The sequence below is a fragment of the Strongylocentrotus purpuratus genome, unplaced genomic scaffold, assembly GCF_000002235.5.
Source record: "Strongylocentrotus purpuratus isolate Spur 01 unplaced genomic scaffold, Spur_5.0 spur5_scaffold_13, whole genome shotgun sequence".
Classification (NCBI taxonomy): domain Eukaryota; kingdom Metazoa; phylum Echinodermata; class Echinoidea; order Camarodonta; family Strongylocentrotidae; genus Strongylocentrotus; species Strongylocentrotus purpuratus.
The window spans coordinates 2,601,780-2,621,474 of NW_022145598.1; the positions used below are offsets into that span (position 1 = coordinate 2,601,780).

The following is a 19,695-nucleotide window of genomic DNA, read 5'->3' on the forward strand; positions in this document are numbered from 1 at the left end:
CACATGCATCGACCCCCCGCACGAATTGAGATAATTTCCGATTCTTGTACATTGTTTCAAAATGGAGTCGTTCGCTTCCGGGGAAGGGAGGAGGAGGCTGGGGGGGGGGGGGGGGGGCATGCAGGTAAAGCTTGACTCTTCATGGTGCATGCACACCCTCTCACAATGCATTCTGGTGAGGCGGAGCAAAGATGAAAGCACATTTTACAAGAAATTCATGTTAAATCGAGTAATTGCCCTCTGTTAATTTTAAGAACGTAGGCATTGTTTAATAGTCGTAAACTTTTCGAATTTTCCCCTTGGATAAAGTAAGCGTGCCTTTGTGAACGTTTAAAGGGTTTTACATAATCCCCTTGTATTTCCACTGTTTCTGTCTGCGAGTCAGCGAGGTTCGTCACGTTTCAGCCTTCACAAACATTGTTAGAGCATGGTTAGAGCCAGGGAAATGCCCCAACCCGGCACCTCATTCAGCTGTTCAGTAGACGTTTAATAATGTCTCTACTCGGAGCGTTAAAAGCAATTCCACTGATAGTTTCTCAAATCATGATTATTATTGTTTTTGTTAAATCCATTTTTAGTGACTTGACAGGTGAATGAACGGGGTACCTGAATTGCTTATACGGGATCTTTAGCTGTCCAGGGACTGGCAGCCATCATTCTAACAGGAGATGGAGTTTGATAAGATAGAGGACATGGGCCTGGCAACCAGTGAAAGAAACTTCCGAGTTGGGAGTAGCGAAGAGAGAACTGTTATAGGTCTATACTAGTTTGTGATGAGTTATGTATTATGTAATTTTTAATCGCAAATAGTATTCTTTCTTGATCTATATGAGAAAGAGAGAGAGAGAGAGAGAGAGAGAGAGAGCATTTACAAACAATAATACCATCTGCGATTGCAAAAGGTGACACAAATACAAACATACATAACCTGAAAGAAACAGAGTGACAAATTAATGAGTGGGGAAAAGAAAAGGAAACGACCAGTCATGGTATCATATACAGATTATGGCCGGTATTATAAAATGATGTGGCTGTTAGGATTATGCATAATATTCATAACATCCCGGTGAAAATTATGGTAAATATCTAACACGCAAATTGAATATGTGCCCTAAATATTTACGCTGGAAGGCAGCAACATTATACATGACTGGATGTTTGAGTTTTCTTGCTCGGGACTACCGTATACATGTAGTCGAGCTTCCTTCCTAGACTGTACACTTTACTCTTGATCTCCCTTTAAAGGCCCGGTCACACAGCCCTCCACGGGCGTATCGCGGCCGAATCACGGCCAAAAATTTCTGCCCGTGAAGCAGACGCTGTTGGACGCTTTGAGGTCGCGATAAAGACGCGATACAGCCGTACTTTACCCGTCGTTACACGCGGTAAGAAATTCACACGCGGTTGGCCGCGCGAAAAAGTTTTGGGCTGCCCAAAAATTTAGACCGCGGGTAATCGCGGGCGGTACACGTGGTACACGTGGTACACACGCGGTAAAGACGCGGTACAGACGCGGAACGAACGTGCTAGGACGTGCTACGGCCGCGGTTAAGACGTGGTTACACGCGGAATTGGACGCGAAATTTTAGCGGGTAATCGCGGGTGGAGCACGGTCATAGCACGTTTGTTCCGCGTCTGTACCGCGTTGTTATCACGTGCGATAAGGACGCGGAACAGTCGCCGGCGTCTGTTCCGCGGGCATACCACGGGTAAACCGCGGGTAAGCCAATTTTGCACATTTTCCACCACGGGCAACCGCGGGCAAAAAAAAAAATCGCGAAATTTTACCCGCGATACAGACGCGAAAGGCTGTGTGACCGGGCCTTAAAGCAGGTAACCCCCCCCCCCCCCATCTCTCTCTCTCTCTTTTATTGCATCTCTCTCTCTTTTATTGCATCATCCTCTCTACTGGAGGTCAGCAAACTACAGTGAGACGATACCCTCTCTCTCTCTCTCTTTCTCTTTCCCTCTCCTATTTCATCATCTTTCTTCCTAACTGAGGTCAGCGAACTACAGTGAGATGATACCTGGTCATTTTTCACTGGTCCAAAGATTCCAAGAATAGGATGTTTGTAGAGAAAGACTTTCAGTCTTAACTTTTAGTATAGATAAGTAGTAGACAAAGCCCATATTCAACCAGTGTTTGTGTTGACTGATTATACACAGGCAAGTAGTGGGAAACAGGCAAATAAATTACCCCTCTACAAATACCAGTTTGGGCTGGAAGACAAGACATTTGTTTTCTTGGTAGAGGAGCTGAGTCATCAAAGAAAGTAGTAGTAGGGATATCCCAACTGTCCAATGAGCCTTTGTATTTTCTACTCCTTCCCCTTATTTTTACTTTTGCCCAATCAGAATGTTAGGATTAATGGTTCAGGAACACTGTTTGAGTGTCCATCAAGTATTATGCCCGCCCAGTCACCTACAGTAATAATAATGAAATAGTTAAGTTTAGGGTAAGAATATTTTGCAGGAGGAGATCTCAGAATCGAGATTGTGAATATGTAATTAGGTATAAAACCCCCATCCCCTGCATGAAATCCTCACTTGGAAACCCCCACCTGGAACCTCCTCACCCGAAACCCTTCTCCTCCTAATACATCTTTAATAATTTTCAGTGCTTCAGTATCCCGTTTACAATATAGTTCAAGATTTGGACTTAGGAGAATTCGAACAACAGTGTAGACACTTCGAGAGGTTGAGCAAGTTCTGAAATACACCTTCCGTATTTTAAAGTCAACTCAATGCCAACTCCAGCTCCAGTTATTTGGGAAAGTGTCTGTTCCACGCTATAAAAGAACTGTATCCAGTATAGTATAAAGTCACGTCCAGCTTCGTTCCCGTACCCGTCAAGTTCCAGTCCCGCCAAGTCAAGTCCAGCTTCGTTCCTGCCATATCCTGTCCAGCTTCGTTCCCGCCAAGTTAAGTTCCTCCAAGTCAAGTTCCTCCAAGTCGCGTCCAAGTTCGTCCCAGTCGCATCCCGTTCCAAGTCAAGTCCTCGATCGAAATATCAGCGAGCTAAGTGGCCATAATTACTAACTTCATTTCCATTAACCTATCCCTTCCCTTCCCCATTAGACTGTAATTAATTAAGTAAGAAATAAGTCGCCCTTTAAGTCTTAAGAATACTTTGCAATTATATTTATTGCAACATTTATATATAAATCGTATTATTTTTATTATTCTGATTTGATGGATGAGATTTGTCATTCATATTAATTAAATAATTACCAAGTGACATCGTAATTTAAATTGTGTCCAAGCACTTTATTTCTGGATTTGTCTCTTTGTATTTTATATTTTAATAATATAATATCATACACTGATACAGTGGTCTATTTGAGACTAACCCCACCCCCGAGTGAAAGTCATATAGCTAGCGGACCAATACAAAAACCTGATTTCACTCGGAGCTTGATTCTATTATTTCATCATAATAGAAGACGGCGTGGCGTGGCCGTTAGATTAGTATTCGTGGAGCAGATGTGAATTACGCGTGGTCATGATGAACATTTGCGCTGACTCCGTTTGAACTCACTACCAAAATTAAGACTGCCCGAAGAACATAAAGAAGAAGAAGAGCTTAAAGAAGAAGAAGAAGAAGAAGAAGTAAAATGTAAAAGAAGAACAACTTGAAGAACAAGATCTAGAAAACAGGAGGAAGCGAAAGAAGAAGAAGAAAAAGAAGAGGAAGAATACGAAAAAGAAGAAGTAAAAAGTATTAATAGCAATAATGAAAATAATGATAATGATAACGAGGAGAAGTAGACGACAAAAAAAGAACATCAACAGCAACAACAACAACAGCAAAGAACAATAACATAATAAACAACGACGGAAGCAGAAGCAGAACCTTAATAATGTACAGTTTGGAAATTCCTATAAAAATAAGTACAAGTGCCATTTACTGTCCCAGTATGTTTAAGTTGAATGCAATAGTATGTAACCGTCAGCTACCTGAAATGTATATATATGTTTTTCATTCTTTGTGATGGATGTATCAAGACACATAGGCTTTTACTGATACACCCTATTTCATTTTCCAACAACCTGTATTTAAATGTTATTACTTTGTTTCACATATTTAAGTTCATTTTTATATGTACACCTGTACATTGTAAATGTTTATAACCTGATTTTTTTTTTTTACTAAATTTGAAATTAATTAATCAATCAATCAATTAATTAGTCAATCAAGCTTCTTCGTCATAATGGCTAGTCTGCATGCACAAACCCTTTTCACTAACACGAAGTAGAGTCTCTGATCTAAGAGACTACGTAGACTAAAAGATTTTCTGCATTACATAGGCACTGTATTATAGCTGCCTCTAGAGTTAGGCTAGGTTCAAGACTTTGCCATGCATTATTGAATTGATTGTTTTCATATTGTACACAAATTGTACTAAAATAACAATTAGAGTCTGTGCATGTAGACTACTTATTTGCTATATCAGAGTCATTAAAACAATAGTTATATCTAGACAGCTGTGCTACCAGACGTTGTATAGTCACTATGTCGAATTCTTATTGACCTTTATTTCGACCATGCATCATATTCCTATCAAATAATATCAGGTAGTCGTCGGAGGTAATCCCTGCCCTATTTATTCATTACTAAGGTCACCCCAAAGATTATTTACCGGTCAGATTGATATCAGTCAAAGAAGCATCAAGAAATAGTGTAATTCTTGAGTTCTGGTAAAAAAAAAAGAAAATTCATTATCACAGAATCAAACGAAACTTAAACTGAATGTTCAAGATTACAAATAAATGTCATTCACCAAACAATTTTGGTAGAAAATGTATACTGGCTGAGTAATGAGCATAACAAGATAAGGAACTCAAGATAGGTAGCCCCGACACCATTTGTGTAGTCCCGTATACATCTTTCTGTGTACAGTGCTTGTTACTTTACCAAGACTGGCCCAAATTCATTACGACTTTAATGACTCCAGAACTTTGCAGTACACACCAATACTTACATGCTACATGATCTATTTTTTCTAATCCATTCCACACCTTTTCTTTCACAATGCAATCGCATGATCAGAACTCAACTTTATCTTAAATGAAACTAGTACTAAATGAAATGGCAATACATGTTATATCACCGCTACCCCTACACTCTAAAAAAAAACTGCTCAATTTGAGTCAAAATGTTACTCTTTTGGGTGGTCAAAAGGAAACCACCCGACTTTTGAGTAAACTTTACTCAGCATGTGTTGAGTAACAAATCTACCCATCTGTTGAGTAAAAATATTACTCAATAAAAGACTAAATCTCTACTCAGTTTGAATGAGTCAACCTTTACTCAATATTTACTCTTTGTTTAGCGGTTTCCTTTTTTACTCAGTACTGGGTAGAAACGTAATCAACTCATGTCGAGTAAGAAACTGCTCATGAGTTGAGCCAAATTTTACTCAATTAACGAGTACATGTTTTGACTCAAATTGTTTGAGCGATTTTTTTGCTCAATTATTGAGTATGTTTTCTGGGTAACGCTTAGTTGCTCAATCAATATTGAGTAAAAACATGTACTAAGTTAAGTACATGTTTTTATTCCATTAGGGGTGCAAACCGATGCAATAGCAGCACCTTTAGGGGTTCAATCCTGCACCCTTTAAAAGGTGCAATCCTGCACCCATCATCGAGGAATACTGGTAAAATTTGCTCGTACACAAATACATATTAAACATGCATGATGTTTCTTGGTTAGTAATCATATAATCAATATATCTATTGCTAAAACGTGAATGTAATTGTAACATGATCAGACAAAATAATATATTGGTTAATGATTGCCAAAGGAAAATACAAAATCAAAAAATTGATGTGCATTGTCATAATTTGCTTAACAAATCATGATAAATGTATTTTTATGTGAACACGTGGAAAGTAATCATGAATATGCATGCAATATGCAAACTTTTATTTTGCACCCTCTTTTGGTCGATAGGGTTCATTTTTGTGGGAAGGGTGCAAAATCTTATATTGCACCCTTTTTTTAACCCCTTTTCCTTCAATAGGGTTCATTTTTATGTAAAGGGTGCAAACTCTTATTTTGCACCCTTTTTTGCACCCTTTTTTCTAAGAGTGTATCTCAGTTCTTTCGCATCTTTCTGCACGCGCACATGCATGCACGAGACATGCACATGACGGACAATGAAAGAGTACAAAATCTCCAGTTCCTTAGGTAGACAAAGGAACATACAGCTGCTATTATGTAAAAATGTGTAGAACAGGTGTCACATGCATATTGACAGCTAGTTGCACTTTCCATCGATCCAACTTTCACTCGCACCCGAGGTAAATTCGGGTAAGAGATCAATGTTGATTTATTTATCACCTGCCGCAGCGTAATACCTAACCGTAGTTTACTCAAAATTGATACAAACGAAATTCGTACTCAATGTTGAGTCATTGATTTACTCTTTATCGAAGGTAACAAATTACTCGGGTGACGAGTACCACTAAAATCAAGGTCTTACTCCAGCTTGAGTACTGAATTGCTCATTTTGTTACTCAACTTGTTTTACTCGGCACAATTTACTCGCTGACATTAAGAGTGTAGTATAAATACGATATCAAAATATATATGTATATACAACTTTCCAAGCATCAAAATAGCACTAATAACAGTAGCAACAAGGTGTTGAAATGTATAATACTTTTATCAAAACTTATCAAAACCTTCTAACTCTTATCAAACTGAAATATGCACATTTTGTTAACCTTTATCCTACTATAGGATTTCCCGGCCAAATTCGCGAGTTTGTCATTCAAATTAATTTGTCTTGCGTTCAAATTCGACGGTTTTAGTGCAGTCAGGTATATCTCGGGTTTATATTCCCTTTTCTAGTTTTCAAATCTATGGAATTTTCGTTAGAATCTACGTATGTTTCATTCAAATTAATAATGAATAATGTGCTTCTTTCGCTATTTGGTCATTCGATTTGGCGCAACACGATTTTCTGACAACGCGACGGTGTACTTCTAGCATTCTAATTCATTTGTAGCATTCAAATTAGCACTTTGTGCACTTAAAGTGATGGTCAATATACATTTCTCGTTTATTACACACTTTTTATAGCTCATTCTTTTTCTTTCAATATTGTTTTTTTCATGTGTATTTCATTGTATTTCATTTTCTTGCCTTTATACACTTATACTTATTACATTTATCTGATATTCATCAGCATTTAAGTTTGATTGTTAAGAAGGAAAAAACGACTTGCATCTACGGACCTGATGGTCTCAGTATATTTGTAAATGTTCATGTAAGGAAGTTGTTTGTCTTATGTTTCATCATAAATTTATCATAATTTCATCATAATTTCATTATGGAAGAAGGGTACAATATTGTGACTGGGGTAGGGACTAGAGTCAACAATTTGAACATGATTCATTATTTAGCCATGTCTTTAGCCATCGATCTGCTGGCGGGCAAGTTAACTATGAAACTCTTTAAGAAAAACAGAGGAGTGTCCTGGGTAAAAGAGACGATGTGAATTACTTTTGTAAAATTCCGAGTCTGTAGTAAAAAGGGGCGATTGAGGTTACCCCCACCTTTCCCGGGTATATGAACATGTCCGTGCAGAAATGCCACATCCCTTGATTTCGCCCCTTCTTTACTTTATGTCTGACTACACCCATCTGCATTGTCCTGAAAATAAATAAATGGAATAACAGCTTAGACCCCAATGGCAAATCATGCATTTTAACTGCATTATTTAAAAACTGTAAAAGTTTGTTGCAATACTTCCCCCTAACATTCCTAACTTGAATAAAAAATATTACGAATACGAATGACAGGTGTTAATTTGAATGATAAAAATTACGTTTCGACAAGTGAATATTAATTTGAATGCTAGTTGAGCAGTTTCTAAATTGAATGACAGATCTATGAAACCCTTCAACCAAAATCCTAAATTAAATACAAAAACTGGAAAATTGAATGATAATTGGCATGGCAAAGCCGATCTGCGCTAACTTAAATGCAAAGTAAATGAATTCGAATGACAAACACGCACATTTGGCCGGGAAATCCTATAATATAAGTTTTTTTTTATATTGTTTTGCATATAATGTGAAACAAACAAAAAAGGATTTGAATATTTTTCAAATGTTCAAGTCATGAAACATCGAAGGCATGACGTGTGTATTAGTAATCATGATTAAACAGCACAGCACCTGCCATGATTCACATTCCTGAACTACACTTTGGTAATCCTGAGTCACGAGATACAAAGACAAAAGGTTGAGGTCACCGGAAGGTCAACATTGATTCGGATTTTGTCCATTCTCTTCATTCAAACGTGAACAGCATTTTTAGAAAATATAATAAATCATAACGATTGCTTTTCGAAATGAAATATTGCACCATTCTATGAATAAAAGTAGAATGTGTTCTTCACTTCATTCTATGAAGTGTTTTACATGTAAGCTAATAATTATACTTTGCTATTTTGTTTTAATAATTACCCCCTTCTAATACCCATGGTACATTCAAGTTGATGAACTGTTTAGAAAACTTATAAATAATTTATTTCACATTGAATATTTATATATTGTAATCTGTATAATTATGCCTTCGGAAAACAAACAGAAGGAAAAAAAGTAATTAAGAGAAATTATTAATTCAACACGCACTTTGCACACATAATGTAATTGATATTAAGCTCGATTTGTAAAAATAAAAAAAAAGAAGAAGAAGAACCCCCCTACAGTGCTACATTACAGACACACAACCAAAATCAATTTGAATGCTTCTGAAGACATTTGTTTATGTCTCTCGTCGTAGGTTATGCCAAAGCTAAAATAAAACTAGAGTTTACATCGTAAACTCGATAGCTAACAGTATGCTTAATATCGAGAGATGCTCAAGCCGCCTGCAAAGTAATATTATTACCATAGATTTAGATCAGCTGCCCTCAGCTGCTGAAAGCTTTTAAGGAATACATTCCTATTAGGTATTCATATAATACCTGGGCCGAGAGTGGCAAATCCACAGTCCGGTGACGTATCCACGAGACCACGACAACTCTTATTGTACCGTATTGTGTCGTATCTACCAGGGCTATAGGTATCCAGATGGTTCTTACAAAATCATGTGAGTAATGCTTAGCAATAGATCTTAGTCCCTTGGCCCTAAAGACCTAGCTTCAATCTGTAATACGTCACTTCAAGGCATAGTGTTTGTCGAGCTCTTCGTGTGATGTCATTTGTGTATGAGAGAATACATTATGTTATAAGCTTCTTTAATACATGGTTGGCAATTAACCCGTTGACTACTAAATTGTATAGGTTCTATAGGCTTTAACACAGAGACCACCAGGTTCCCGTAAGCAAAGGGTTAAATAAGAAAATATTTTTCACCCCCCCCCACCTCCCTTTCACCAAGACACTATTATATCTCTCCACAACGAGAAATAATGATACGAATTGGCACCTTGAACTGGGGGTGTTTCATAAAGCTGTTTGTAAAGTTACGCATGACTTTACGAACGACGTGTATATGAAAAGTCAAATGGGATGCTCAATCATTATTGATTATTATATATTAAGTTGAACTGTGCAGATGCCGATTAACATTCTTATTATAACAACCATTTTTAATGCAAAGTATATTTGTTGCCATAATTTAATTGAGGTTATTGGAAATATAAAAAAAAAACTTTGGGCATCCTATCTGGCACTTCATATACAAGTCGTTCGTAAAGTCATGCGTAACTTCAGGAACTCTTTATGAAACACCCCCCTGGTGCACTAACAGCACCTTCGGGCAGCGCCCCTGACGCCAAGTTGCACATTAAATATGTAAAAATGTTCAACTTTCATATACCACGTATTTAATGTGTAAAATCGCCCCCTAGAGTTTGTACTCTAGCCTAGGGGCAGAGTTTGCAGAGTTAAGTTTTAAAGTTTACAATATGAATTGTCCACTCCAATAACCCTAAGTTTGGTCTCCAAGAAAGTGCAGAATGTCCAACCATAAAGGAAACGCTGCATTTTGCACGATATAAAGTGGAATGCAATGACACATAATATCATTGGTAAACTGGGCGTTATAGTACCCATATTTCACTGCTCTTTGTTCGCCTGCCAGGAAGAAATTTGCATTGTATGCCGTGATGCATTCAATGTTCAACAAAAACTGAATAATTAATCTCGATAAATACCAGATGACATGAATAATACAAGGATCATGTCGGAATTAGAAACAAACGCTGACGATTCGATGTGATTCAGAGTAGGATGTTAGGTCATCGACCAAAAAGCTGAATGTTTATTGCCGCCTTTTTGTTTTTGTTTATTTGTTCATATTTTAGGTATTTTAGTCATCAAATGACATATTTTATGTACATTTAGGCCTGCACTTTTTTTATCACGGACTAAAACAGTTCAGTTAGTATAAGCATGGAGAGAACAGCAATAATGTATCAAGATATACATTGAAAGAGAGGGAGAGAGAAAGGCGGACAGACATAGACAGAAGAGGAGGGAGGGAGGAGGTGGAGAGAGAGAGAGAGAGAGAGGGGGGAGAGGGGGTAGAGGGGGAGAGAGAGAGGGGAAAGGGGGGGGGGGGGGAGAGAGAAAGATATAGGAGCTAGCAATTAAAGAGAGTAATTTTTTTCTTAAACAAGACAAGACCTACTAAGCGTAAACATATTAAAAACATAACACATGGCGACACGTCTACTGCCTCTATTTCCATATTCATGATATCACAAACATGTTTATCTGAATAAGGACGTATTCGGGATTTAAAAAAAAGAGGAGAGGGGTAGAAAATTTAAGAGTCATTTTCCCGACACAATTTTCAAAATTATTTTCAAAAAGTCCCTTCAGCTAAAGGAGGCGCCCCATTTCTGACCTCAGGATTCGATAAAGCGAACACAAAAAATCATGTTTGTTTCGAAATACGAGAGGTAAAAATTCACGACATCTACATTTTGGCACCTATTCATACTGGCCACAATTTTCTTAGCTATATGGAACAATGATTATCATATTGATATTGTCGAGACATTCTGATATGTTTCTCAGTGCACTTTCCTCCTATTTTATCAACTTTGATAATTTCAGTTTGTCCTACATTGCTATATCCATTTATCCAAGTATTACGCTCGATTTGGGTGCGGTTAGTATTGGGTTGATCTTCTTTGGCTGTTCAAAATCATATGTACCCTTCTTTTTAATCACAAATTCACTCTGGAGTATCACCAAACATCAAATTGGACGGGTTTCTTTTGTTTTTGTTTTTGTTTGTGAATATTTTGTCTTTGTTCTGTTTTGTTTGTGTATTTTCGAGGCTTGAATTTTTTTGTTCAGGGCTGAGTTTGTTTGTGTGTTTGGTTATTGCATGCCATTGTGTTCTTGGTTCATAATTATCTTTTTGATAAATACTATAATGATAGAGTATAATATGTTATACAGATTGCTATTGCAATTGTCGAGTCACGATATGCTTGACTAACACTATGAACATGACGGACAATGAAAGCGGACAAAATATACAGTTCCTCAGGTAGACAAAGGAACATCCCTTCACTGCTATTATGTTAAAATGTGTAGAACAGGTGTCACATACATAATCACCTGTTCTACACATTTTTACATAATAACAGTGAAGGGATGTTCCTTTGTCTACCGGAGGAACTGTATATTTTGTCCGCTTTCATTGTCCGTCATGATCATAGTGTAACTGACACCGAAGATCCCATTTTGCGGCTTGTAATTTCGATACATACCGGGTATGGTGGCTCAGTAGTTAGAGCGCCCGCCTCATGAACAGGAGGTCGTGGGTTCGAACCCCGGCCGAGTCATACCAAAGACTTATAACAATGGGACCTTCTGCCTTCTAGCTAGGCGCTCAGCATATTAGATTGGAGAAGGGTAGTAAATTAATAGTAATAGTAATAACATTATTTTATGCAGGGCCCGCTGGAAGAGCAGTTTCATAACTGGAGTGGCTACCCTGGGTAAATAAAACGTTATTATTATATTAGTATTATTATTATTAGTAGTAGTAGTAGTAGTAGTAGTATTAGTATACATGTACAAGTAATTATACTATTTTGTCCGTACATCAATTACCATACACGAAGCACATGAAATCAATCCCTCATTCATAATCCCTTCGAATGGTCCCACTATAGGTCTTAATCTAAACATGTACTACCGCGGTTATAAGGGTTGTGTTTTACAAGTTGGCTGTAATATGAGATAATACTTAAGCTGTTTGCCACGTGGGATGTATATTCATTACAACTATGATGAAATATAATAAAGACTTTGTTTACTCAGTGTAGCTTTGTCAGATTCAATGCCATATTCAATGCCATAGTCCTACCGTGTGTATTACCCAACTTTTCAGGTACCCATCTACATTATGTGTGGAGATTGGAAAATGTGGACTAATATCTTGTGTTACGAATAAGCAAATTAGATGATTTATGAATATGCTAATTCCAAGATGTTTCTCGAGTTGAGTATAATAAACGAAGAATTCGGATCAAAGGTAACCAAATCGTCTTGATTTTCTTATTATATAATTATAATTCTAAGGTGTTGAAGGGGCAATGTGAGTTAATTGCCCCGACCCAATACTTGCCAAAGGACGTTAGTGCAAGGCTAGGTTTTGAACCACGATCAACCCTTGAATTGCTAGTTAAGTGAATGAACCACTATTATACTAACACAGATCCACTATTGGTGTTGAACTTTTCTGAAAATACTTTACCGACATGTAAACAGCAGATAAATTGCTTCAGTTTATTCATTGATGGAGTTGTTTGTTCAAAGCGGCTTTCCAGTAGATTTAAATTTACTTAAACATTCACTATAAACATGACAGACAATAAAAGCGGACAAAATATACAGTTCCTCAGGTAGACAAAGGGACATCCCTTCACTGCTATTATGTAAAAATGTGTAGAACAGGTGAATATGCATGTGACACCTGTTCCACACATTTTTACATAATAGCAGTGAAGGGATGTTCCTTTATCTACCTGAGGAACTGTATATTTTGTCCGCTTTCATTGTCTGTCATGTTCATAGTGATTGTTGTTGTTCATTTTTTTTCTTTTTCGTATACTTATAGTTTTTCTTCTCCGTTGCGCCTCGAACGCATTAGTCATAGTTGGCGCATTACAAATACACTATATTATTGTTATTAATATTATTATTATGTAGGCCTATATACCTAAGCTGAAAGCATTCATCAAACGTGAACATAATCACACCAACTTTCGCGAATTCAACTCAAGGGCAATTCCCATACTTGATGGTGTATCCCATAGAAACCATGTTCGTATTTTGCTATGCCATTGCAGACATAAAAGGGAAGCCTAACGTACAACTATATTGACATATGCTTTCTGTTGATTCGTTTGACATCTTTGGGATCGTGTTGTTGATGTGATACCATTTATTTCAACGATATTAATCAAGAGCGGTAGGAGGGGAAGCTCGAGCACCCCTTCCACATTGTTCGTCCCCCCCCCAAACAAACAAAATTAAGAAAATCGACAGGTACATGACCCCTAAAGCCCCCCCCCCCCCCCTCTCCAGTAAAAGAAAATCCTTCTAGAAATGCTTCTAATTTAACTGAGTCAGCGTGATACGTAGGTCATTGCTTTTCGCAATTTTGTACAAAATAAATGTGTACACAATTGTAAAAAACCCACTGAAACGAATACTGGATACGTTCTCATAAAGTTATGTAATCTTTATGCATTTATGCACCGACGGTACATTATATGGAGCACAGTAGGTATTCATCTCGAAAGGGCAAACAAAACGTATTCACAAGCACCCCATCCCTTTGGCAGTACTCACTATAACATGTACAAGGTAGGACTTCTCCATGTTAATATGATCAGTGGACATTTGTCAGGAGTAACCTCCGAGGAGTGGAGATGATGCACATTGTGAGCGGGTGTGGCATCAAGTGAGTGACAGGTGAGATCATCGGATTGAAGTATTCATGCTCTTCTCTATCTACTCGTGAATGTAAAACATAACTAAACTATTAGACTCGTGTAGTAAACACGCAAAGAAGGACCACGTTTTTAATTAATGTAATGATAATAATTCAAGGGTCGAAATAATTGGAACATGCGTCATTCTCGATGATAACATATTGGCAAGGTTGATAACATAATAGGTTGATGAATAGGTGCAACGGATTCGATTGGTCATGATAGATCACGTGGTTTCGGGTAAGGATAATCGTTCAATGAAACAGTCAACTACTGAATCCCGGGCACAAAAGATATTGAATTAAAATGTTGGCATGGGCAACATTTTGGTGTTAGGCAGCGATCTATTCTTGGCAATTATCAAACAGGGAAATAATGATTAAGCGATTTAGTTATAGTAATAGTATACCTCACGATAGGAATGCGGGCCAAAAATGGGTATGTTCCAAAGGGCTATCAGTTTGGAAGGTAGCATACCAGAAGAGGAGCATGAGGGGTGATTGATGGGAGCAAAGGGGAAGATAGCATGAAGTAGAAAGAGAGAGAGAGAGAGAGAGAGAGAGAGAGAGAGGGGGGGGGGAAGAGAGAGGGGGGAAGAGGGAGAGAGAGTTGGGGGATGGGGGTATTAAGACAGGGATAGTTTGATATTCCATTCGGGCTACAAAAATGAAAAAAAGACATGTAGAATAATTGTTGACGGAGATTCCGAACATGATAATGATTTATCCTAAGAGCATGGACCTATTACGGATGGACATTCATCGTTTTCTTAACGAATGCATTGTGATTGTCTCCGTCAATGTCGTCTCAATAACATTCCGTACATGTTTCTTCACTTTGATCTCATGATGGTCACCACCGAAAAGCCGGGACAGAATCAAGAGAGTGATTTTAAACATGTTAATATACATGCGCAGAAGATAATAAATCGCTTAAATCATGGGAAATCGATGTGGAGTTCTGGTTTATAATCGGAAATTGTTGTTTCGTGTACTGTATTTTATTTTGAAAAACATGTTGATATTACCAGATAGAGTTTATATTTGGATTGGTTGTGATTTAAAATCCCGTTTTCCCCTATTTCTTCATAATATTCCAGAATTACAACGCACAGGGCTTATACAGTAGATCATGGCCTTCTACTGTTTTATAAGGTCATGGGTGTGTGCGAAAGTGTGCAATCAGTAATAGTACATTTCATATCACCAAAATCGTCTGCTTTTCAACGTTGCTGCTCCCCATCTGGTTTTTTATGTTTATTTAAGACATGTACTCTTACCATGGAGTTACTTGCCTAGTAACTCCATGCTCTTACAGAGCACACCATCCAAACAAAATCCAAGAGAGGGAAACTGCTCCTTTGTCAATGACCGAAAATGCTTACGCAGTCGTTATTGTTAAAAACAGCTGAATGTTCTCATTGAGATGCACATAATCAGAAGGCGGTGACTATCATCGGATCAAAGAAAGAATCACGTTGAATGTTCATCCGTAATAAGTACATGCTAAGAGTAAACAACTTTGTAAAGTGCCATGTTACGTATTATTTCATTCAGCTGTTATGAATAATTGTATTTTAAATAGTCAGAATGCGAATTGCATACATGTACATCACATGTTGTTAGGTCGGACAAAATTATGGCTTGTCCTAACTAGCAACATGTAATGTATGTAATTCGCATTTTGAATATTAAAACTAATTATTATTCATACCAGCTGAATGAAATAATGTGTAACATGTCACTTACCTATTAAATTAAAGCATACAATTCGATTACATTACGAAAATGGCCTATTGATTGTGGACTGTACTGGATATGAAATAGAATGCAACACGAAGGGAAAAGTGGCGAACAGGGACCAGTTTCACTAAGCCTTTTTTTCAATGACAAATGACAAAAATCAGTGACAAATCTGCTGATAACCAATCAAAAGCAAGGATTTCAGTAGCTTTTAACAAAAACGGTCATTGTCACTGATGGCAAGTTCTGTGAAACGCCTCCCAGGTCTAAAGAATTGCGCCTGGAGGGAGAGGGAGAGGTATTTGAATGGACATGGAAAAAATCGTGAAAAGCAAGGAGAAACAATTAAGAAAGATGTTGAGTGAGTAGTGGTTTATTTAGGGGGTTCTGCAATGTTCTGAAAACCATTTTGGAAAGACATAATGAACCAAAAAACTGCCGACTTTTCGCAAGAAAGGATTAAGTCTATTAAAACGTGAGGTAAATTTGGCATTAGAACAGTGCAATGTGTCAACGGAAAATAGAAAATGATGGGAGACAATGACAAGGGGCTGAACATAAAAAGATGGGCGAAAAGAACAACTTAATTATACAGAACTTGTTTTCTTCTTTTCTGGATTGTGTGCATTTTACTCAGTGGTATGTCATTCTTCTCCACCATAGTCTACACTAAATTTATTTTGTAATTGCCCTTATATATTTTCATGATCATGATGATGTAGTTTATGAATCACATTCCTTTAGTAACGTTTAAGGCATTGTAGAATACAGTTCACTGTATACTTTACAAATCTGGTGTCAATTTTATTTTTTTATTATCTCTGTTATACTCATGATATTCTAGAATTATTATCACTATATCGATACGAGTGTACTATTCACTGTCATCATCAATCAAGTATTCATAATCGTTATTATACTATTGTATATTTGTTCAAAAATTCATGAATCTGCAACTATCATAATTACCTTCTGCTAATCTAGATCTCCTGTTGTATGCATACCTAATTCAGGCGTGCTCTCGGCTATTCGCTAAATTAACTCTTCCTACCGCTTCTATCACACTAATTAGAAAGCTAATTGAAAGCTGTCAGCATTTGAAAACAGTATACTTCCAGGTAATTATCACATTAATGCTTTCTACACTCTCCCAAGAGAGTAATAGCGTTTCCTTTATTTCTTAACGCGCTTTGATTGTCTCAATTACCGTCAAAATTAGTAAGGAACCTTGAACCTAATAGTTATACGCTTATTGTGCACTGCAGGTGTGTTACCTACTGTTTACAGTCTATTTGCTCGTATTGTGTTTGTTTAGAACTAATTAAAATCCCCTGTTTCGATTTTTTTTTGTCAGATCATGTAAACCATACCCTTTTGTATAACCTAACTCTTTGAAGACCCAAAAACTAATTACTTGCAAGGAGAAATTTCACATTATGATGTCTATTTTGTCTAACTCAACGACAAAATCCATGTTTTCTCTTTTTTGTATCAATTATATTCATTGTAAGCCTGTACACCTCCCCCATTTTCTTTATTTGAGAATAATTGCAGGAAAAATGGCATTAACAGTAGGTTGCAATGTAAGGAGGCTAGTACAAGAAGTTATTGACACCTCGGTCCTTCCCATCTTAAACCTATCGTGGCATTATGCAAGTAGTTGAGATGATGTAGGTTTTGTCTGTCAAAAAAGTGGCAAGAATTAGAGTGGCAAAAGAAAGAATACAAATGTTAGGCGTGGTGAGGTTGAATTTGTTGGTAGAAAAAACAACTATATTAAGATAATAAATGATACTGTTATACTGCATATTACTTTTCACTTCTTATGCACTTACAGAATACGGAGTAGATATAATTGGGAATGAAAAGAAAAATACAAAATATGTTTACAGATATATTCATGAAAACAATTGAAACAATGAGATAATGAAATTCAAAACTCTCTGGCTCGCTTCTCTGCTTGACTTCATTTAAGGGGTCCACAATTGTATAAGCATTGCTTTTGGTGCACCCCTTTGTTTTTATATGTATTCTTTAATTGCTGTAAATGATTTTTATTTTTATTTGATTTGATTTGATTTATTTTCCACTCAAATATCCACAAATTAAATAGACAAATTAAATAGACTTATTCGGTACTGACTTGATCTGCAATGAACTACATTAAACTGGTTTGAACTGACTTGAACAGAAATAAATTTAAATAACAAACTCACCTCCATTCATCTGGCATGATATTGGAGCAACAAACGTTATAACCACCGGGATAATCCAATTTAAACAATGACGATATTTCTGTTTCAAGCGGCAGGACTCTTTAACATCCATATTCCAAACTTTTCCAGTGCTCCTAACAAAATTAGCGAAACAAAATACACGCGGTGATAGAAAAAAAAAGATATTATGTTCTCTGTTTAATTTTCAACACGTTCGGCAATGTTAATTAGTATCTGTTCCCGCAGAGGCATGTATTTGGAAGGCACAACGTGGGCAGGTGGGTGAAGAACAGAGCACCCCGTATGTCCACTATTCTCTATGGCAAAATAAGTTGAAGCGTTTTTAGCCGAGCCCCCTGGGTGCCGATAGCGATTCGTCAATCAGTGGAGCTTCCGCAAGTCCATCCAGCCCAGGTCGAAAATAAAACTATTCTATGACTGGCCATACATTAGCTCTCTGCATAGATTGTCTGCCTGTCAATGCTATGAGATATTCACGTGGTGCTAAATTACTGTTAACGGATGTTAGCGCTGCTCTGCCTCGCGCTGAAGCTAAGCGCCTTGCGAAAGAGGGCGCGTATTTGCAAGCAGAGTTACCCTGAAATAAGGCGCATTGGCATTTAAGGGGTTTGTTTTCGACCAGGTACCCATGTTCTTCACCTTGGCGGAGAGTGGCAAATGTTGATGCTTTATCTTATTAAAGAACTTGACTGCCTTTGCACATTGTTGACCCCCCCCCCCCCCCCACAAAAAAAAAAAAAATAATAATAATAATAATAATAATAATAATAATAATAATGATAATAATAATAATAATAATAATAATAATAATATCCCCACTGGAATTTTCTTTTATTATTTGAACAAAACCATAACCATATAATAAAACAAGGAGAGTGAAGGATCTTCAATTATAGAGAGGGCGCCCGCCCTTGAACACATAAAAAAGAACATAAATAACAAATCTAAAATAAATCTTGTAAATTGGCTGAGCTGGTGAAGAGGGGCGCAGGTGAGGATTATCATGTGCATGCTGTGAGAGATGATCGTTAAAAATATAGAGGGGGATTCGCCAGCTGAGCCCCCCACCTGGCCCCCAAACAAACAAACAAACGCACACACAGACACCTTGACAAACGACAGTAGACCCTAAAGCAAAATCAAATTTCGTAGGTATGATCAGCTAAATTAGACATAATAATGAAAAGAGAATTAGGGAGAGAGAAGGAAAAGGACAGAAAAGGTTGAGCCACTGAGAGAGAGAGAGAGAGAGAGAGAGAGAGAGAGAGAGAGAGAGAGAAATAAAGTGTTTGCGTATATGTGTGAGTGATGGTGCGTGTGAGATAGAGAGGGAGGGAATAAGAAAGAGAGAGAAAGATGGGGGCGGAACAGGAAGAGACTGAGGGACAGGTTAAAATATGAACAACAGTAGCAAAACATATGTGATCCGGGGATATACTCTCAAAAATTATTCAACAAATTGTTTTGACAGCTTTTCTTCTCAAACTTCAGACGAGTACGACGCTAAAAGTAGCTACGTGTCTCATCTCAGCTTTCCGGTTACTTCTAGGCTTTCATCAAGTCGTCACTACTCTGACCGGCCATCAGGGTCAGATAGAAAAGTATACAAGGGAGCTCGAAACAAACAGTGACGAAACAGCTTAACGCCTTAATGGCAACTACTGCGTGATATGCAAAGTACTGAGTGGAGTACACGCGAGTGTGTCAGGTAAAAAAAAATACAGGGGGGGG

The 19,695-nt window shown here is 37.4% G+C and overlaps 1 protein-coding gene across 1 annotated transcript in view; it reads right to left on the minus strand.

Moving 5' to 3' along the window:
• LOC105439057 overlaps nucleotides 1-18,614 on the minus strand; it is a 49,507-nt gene extending 30,893 nt beyond the window's left edge. The window contains exon 1 of the mRNA XM_030982710.1: nucleotides 17,944-18,614. Coding sequence (XP_030838570.1) covers nucleotides 17,944-18,055 — 112 coding nt within the window. The 5' untranslated portion in view covers nucleotides 18,056-18,614. The remainder of the gene's footprint in view (nucleotides 1-17,943) is intronic.
• Between the last annotated feature and the right edge of the window lie 1,081 nt (nucleotides 18,615-19,695).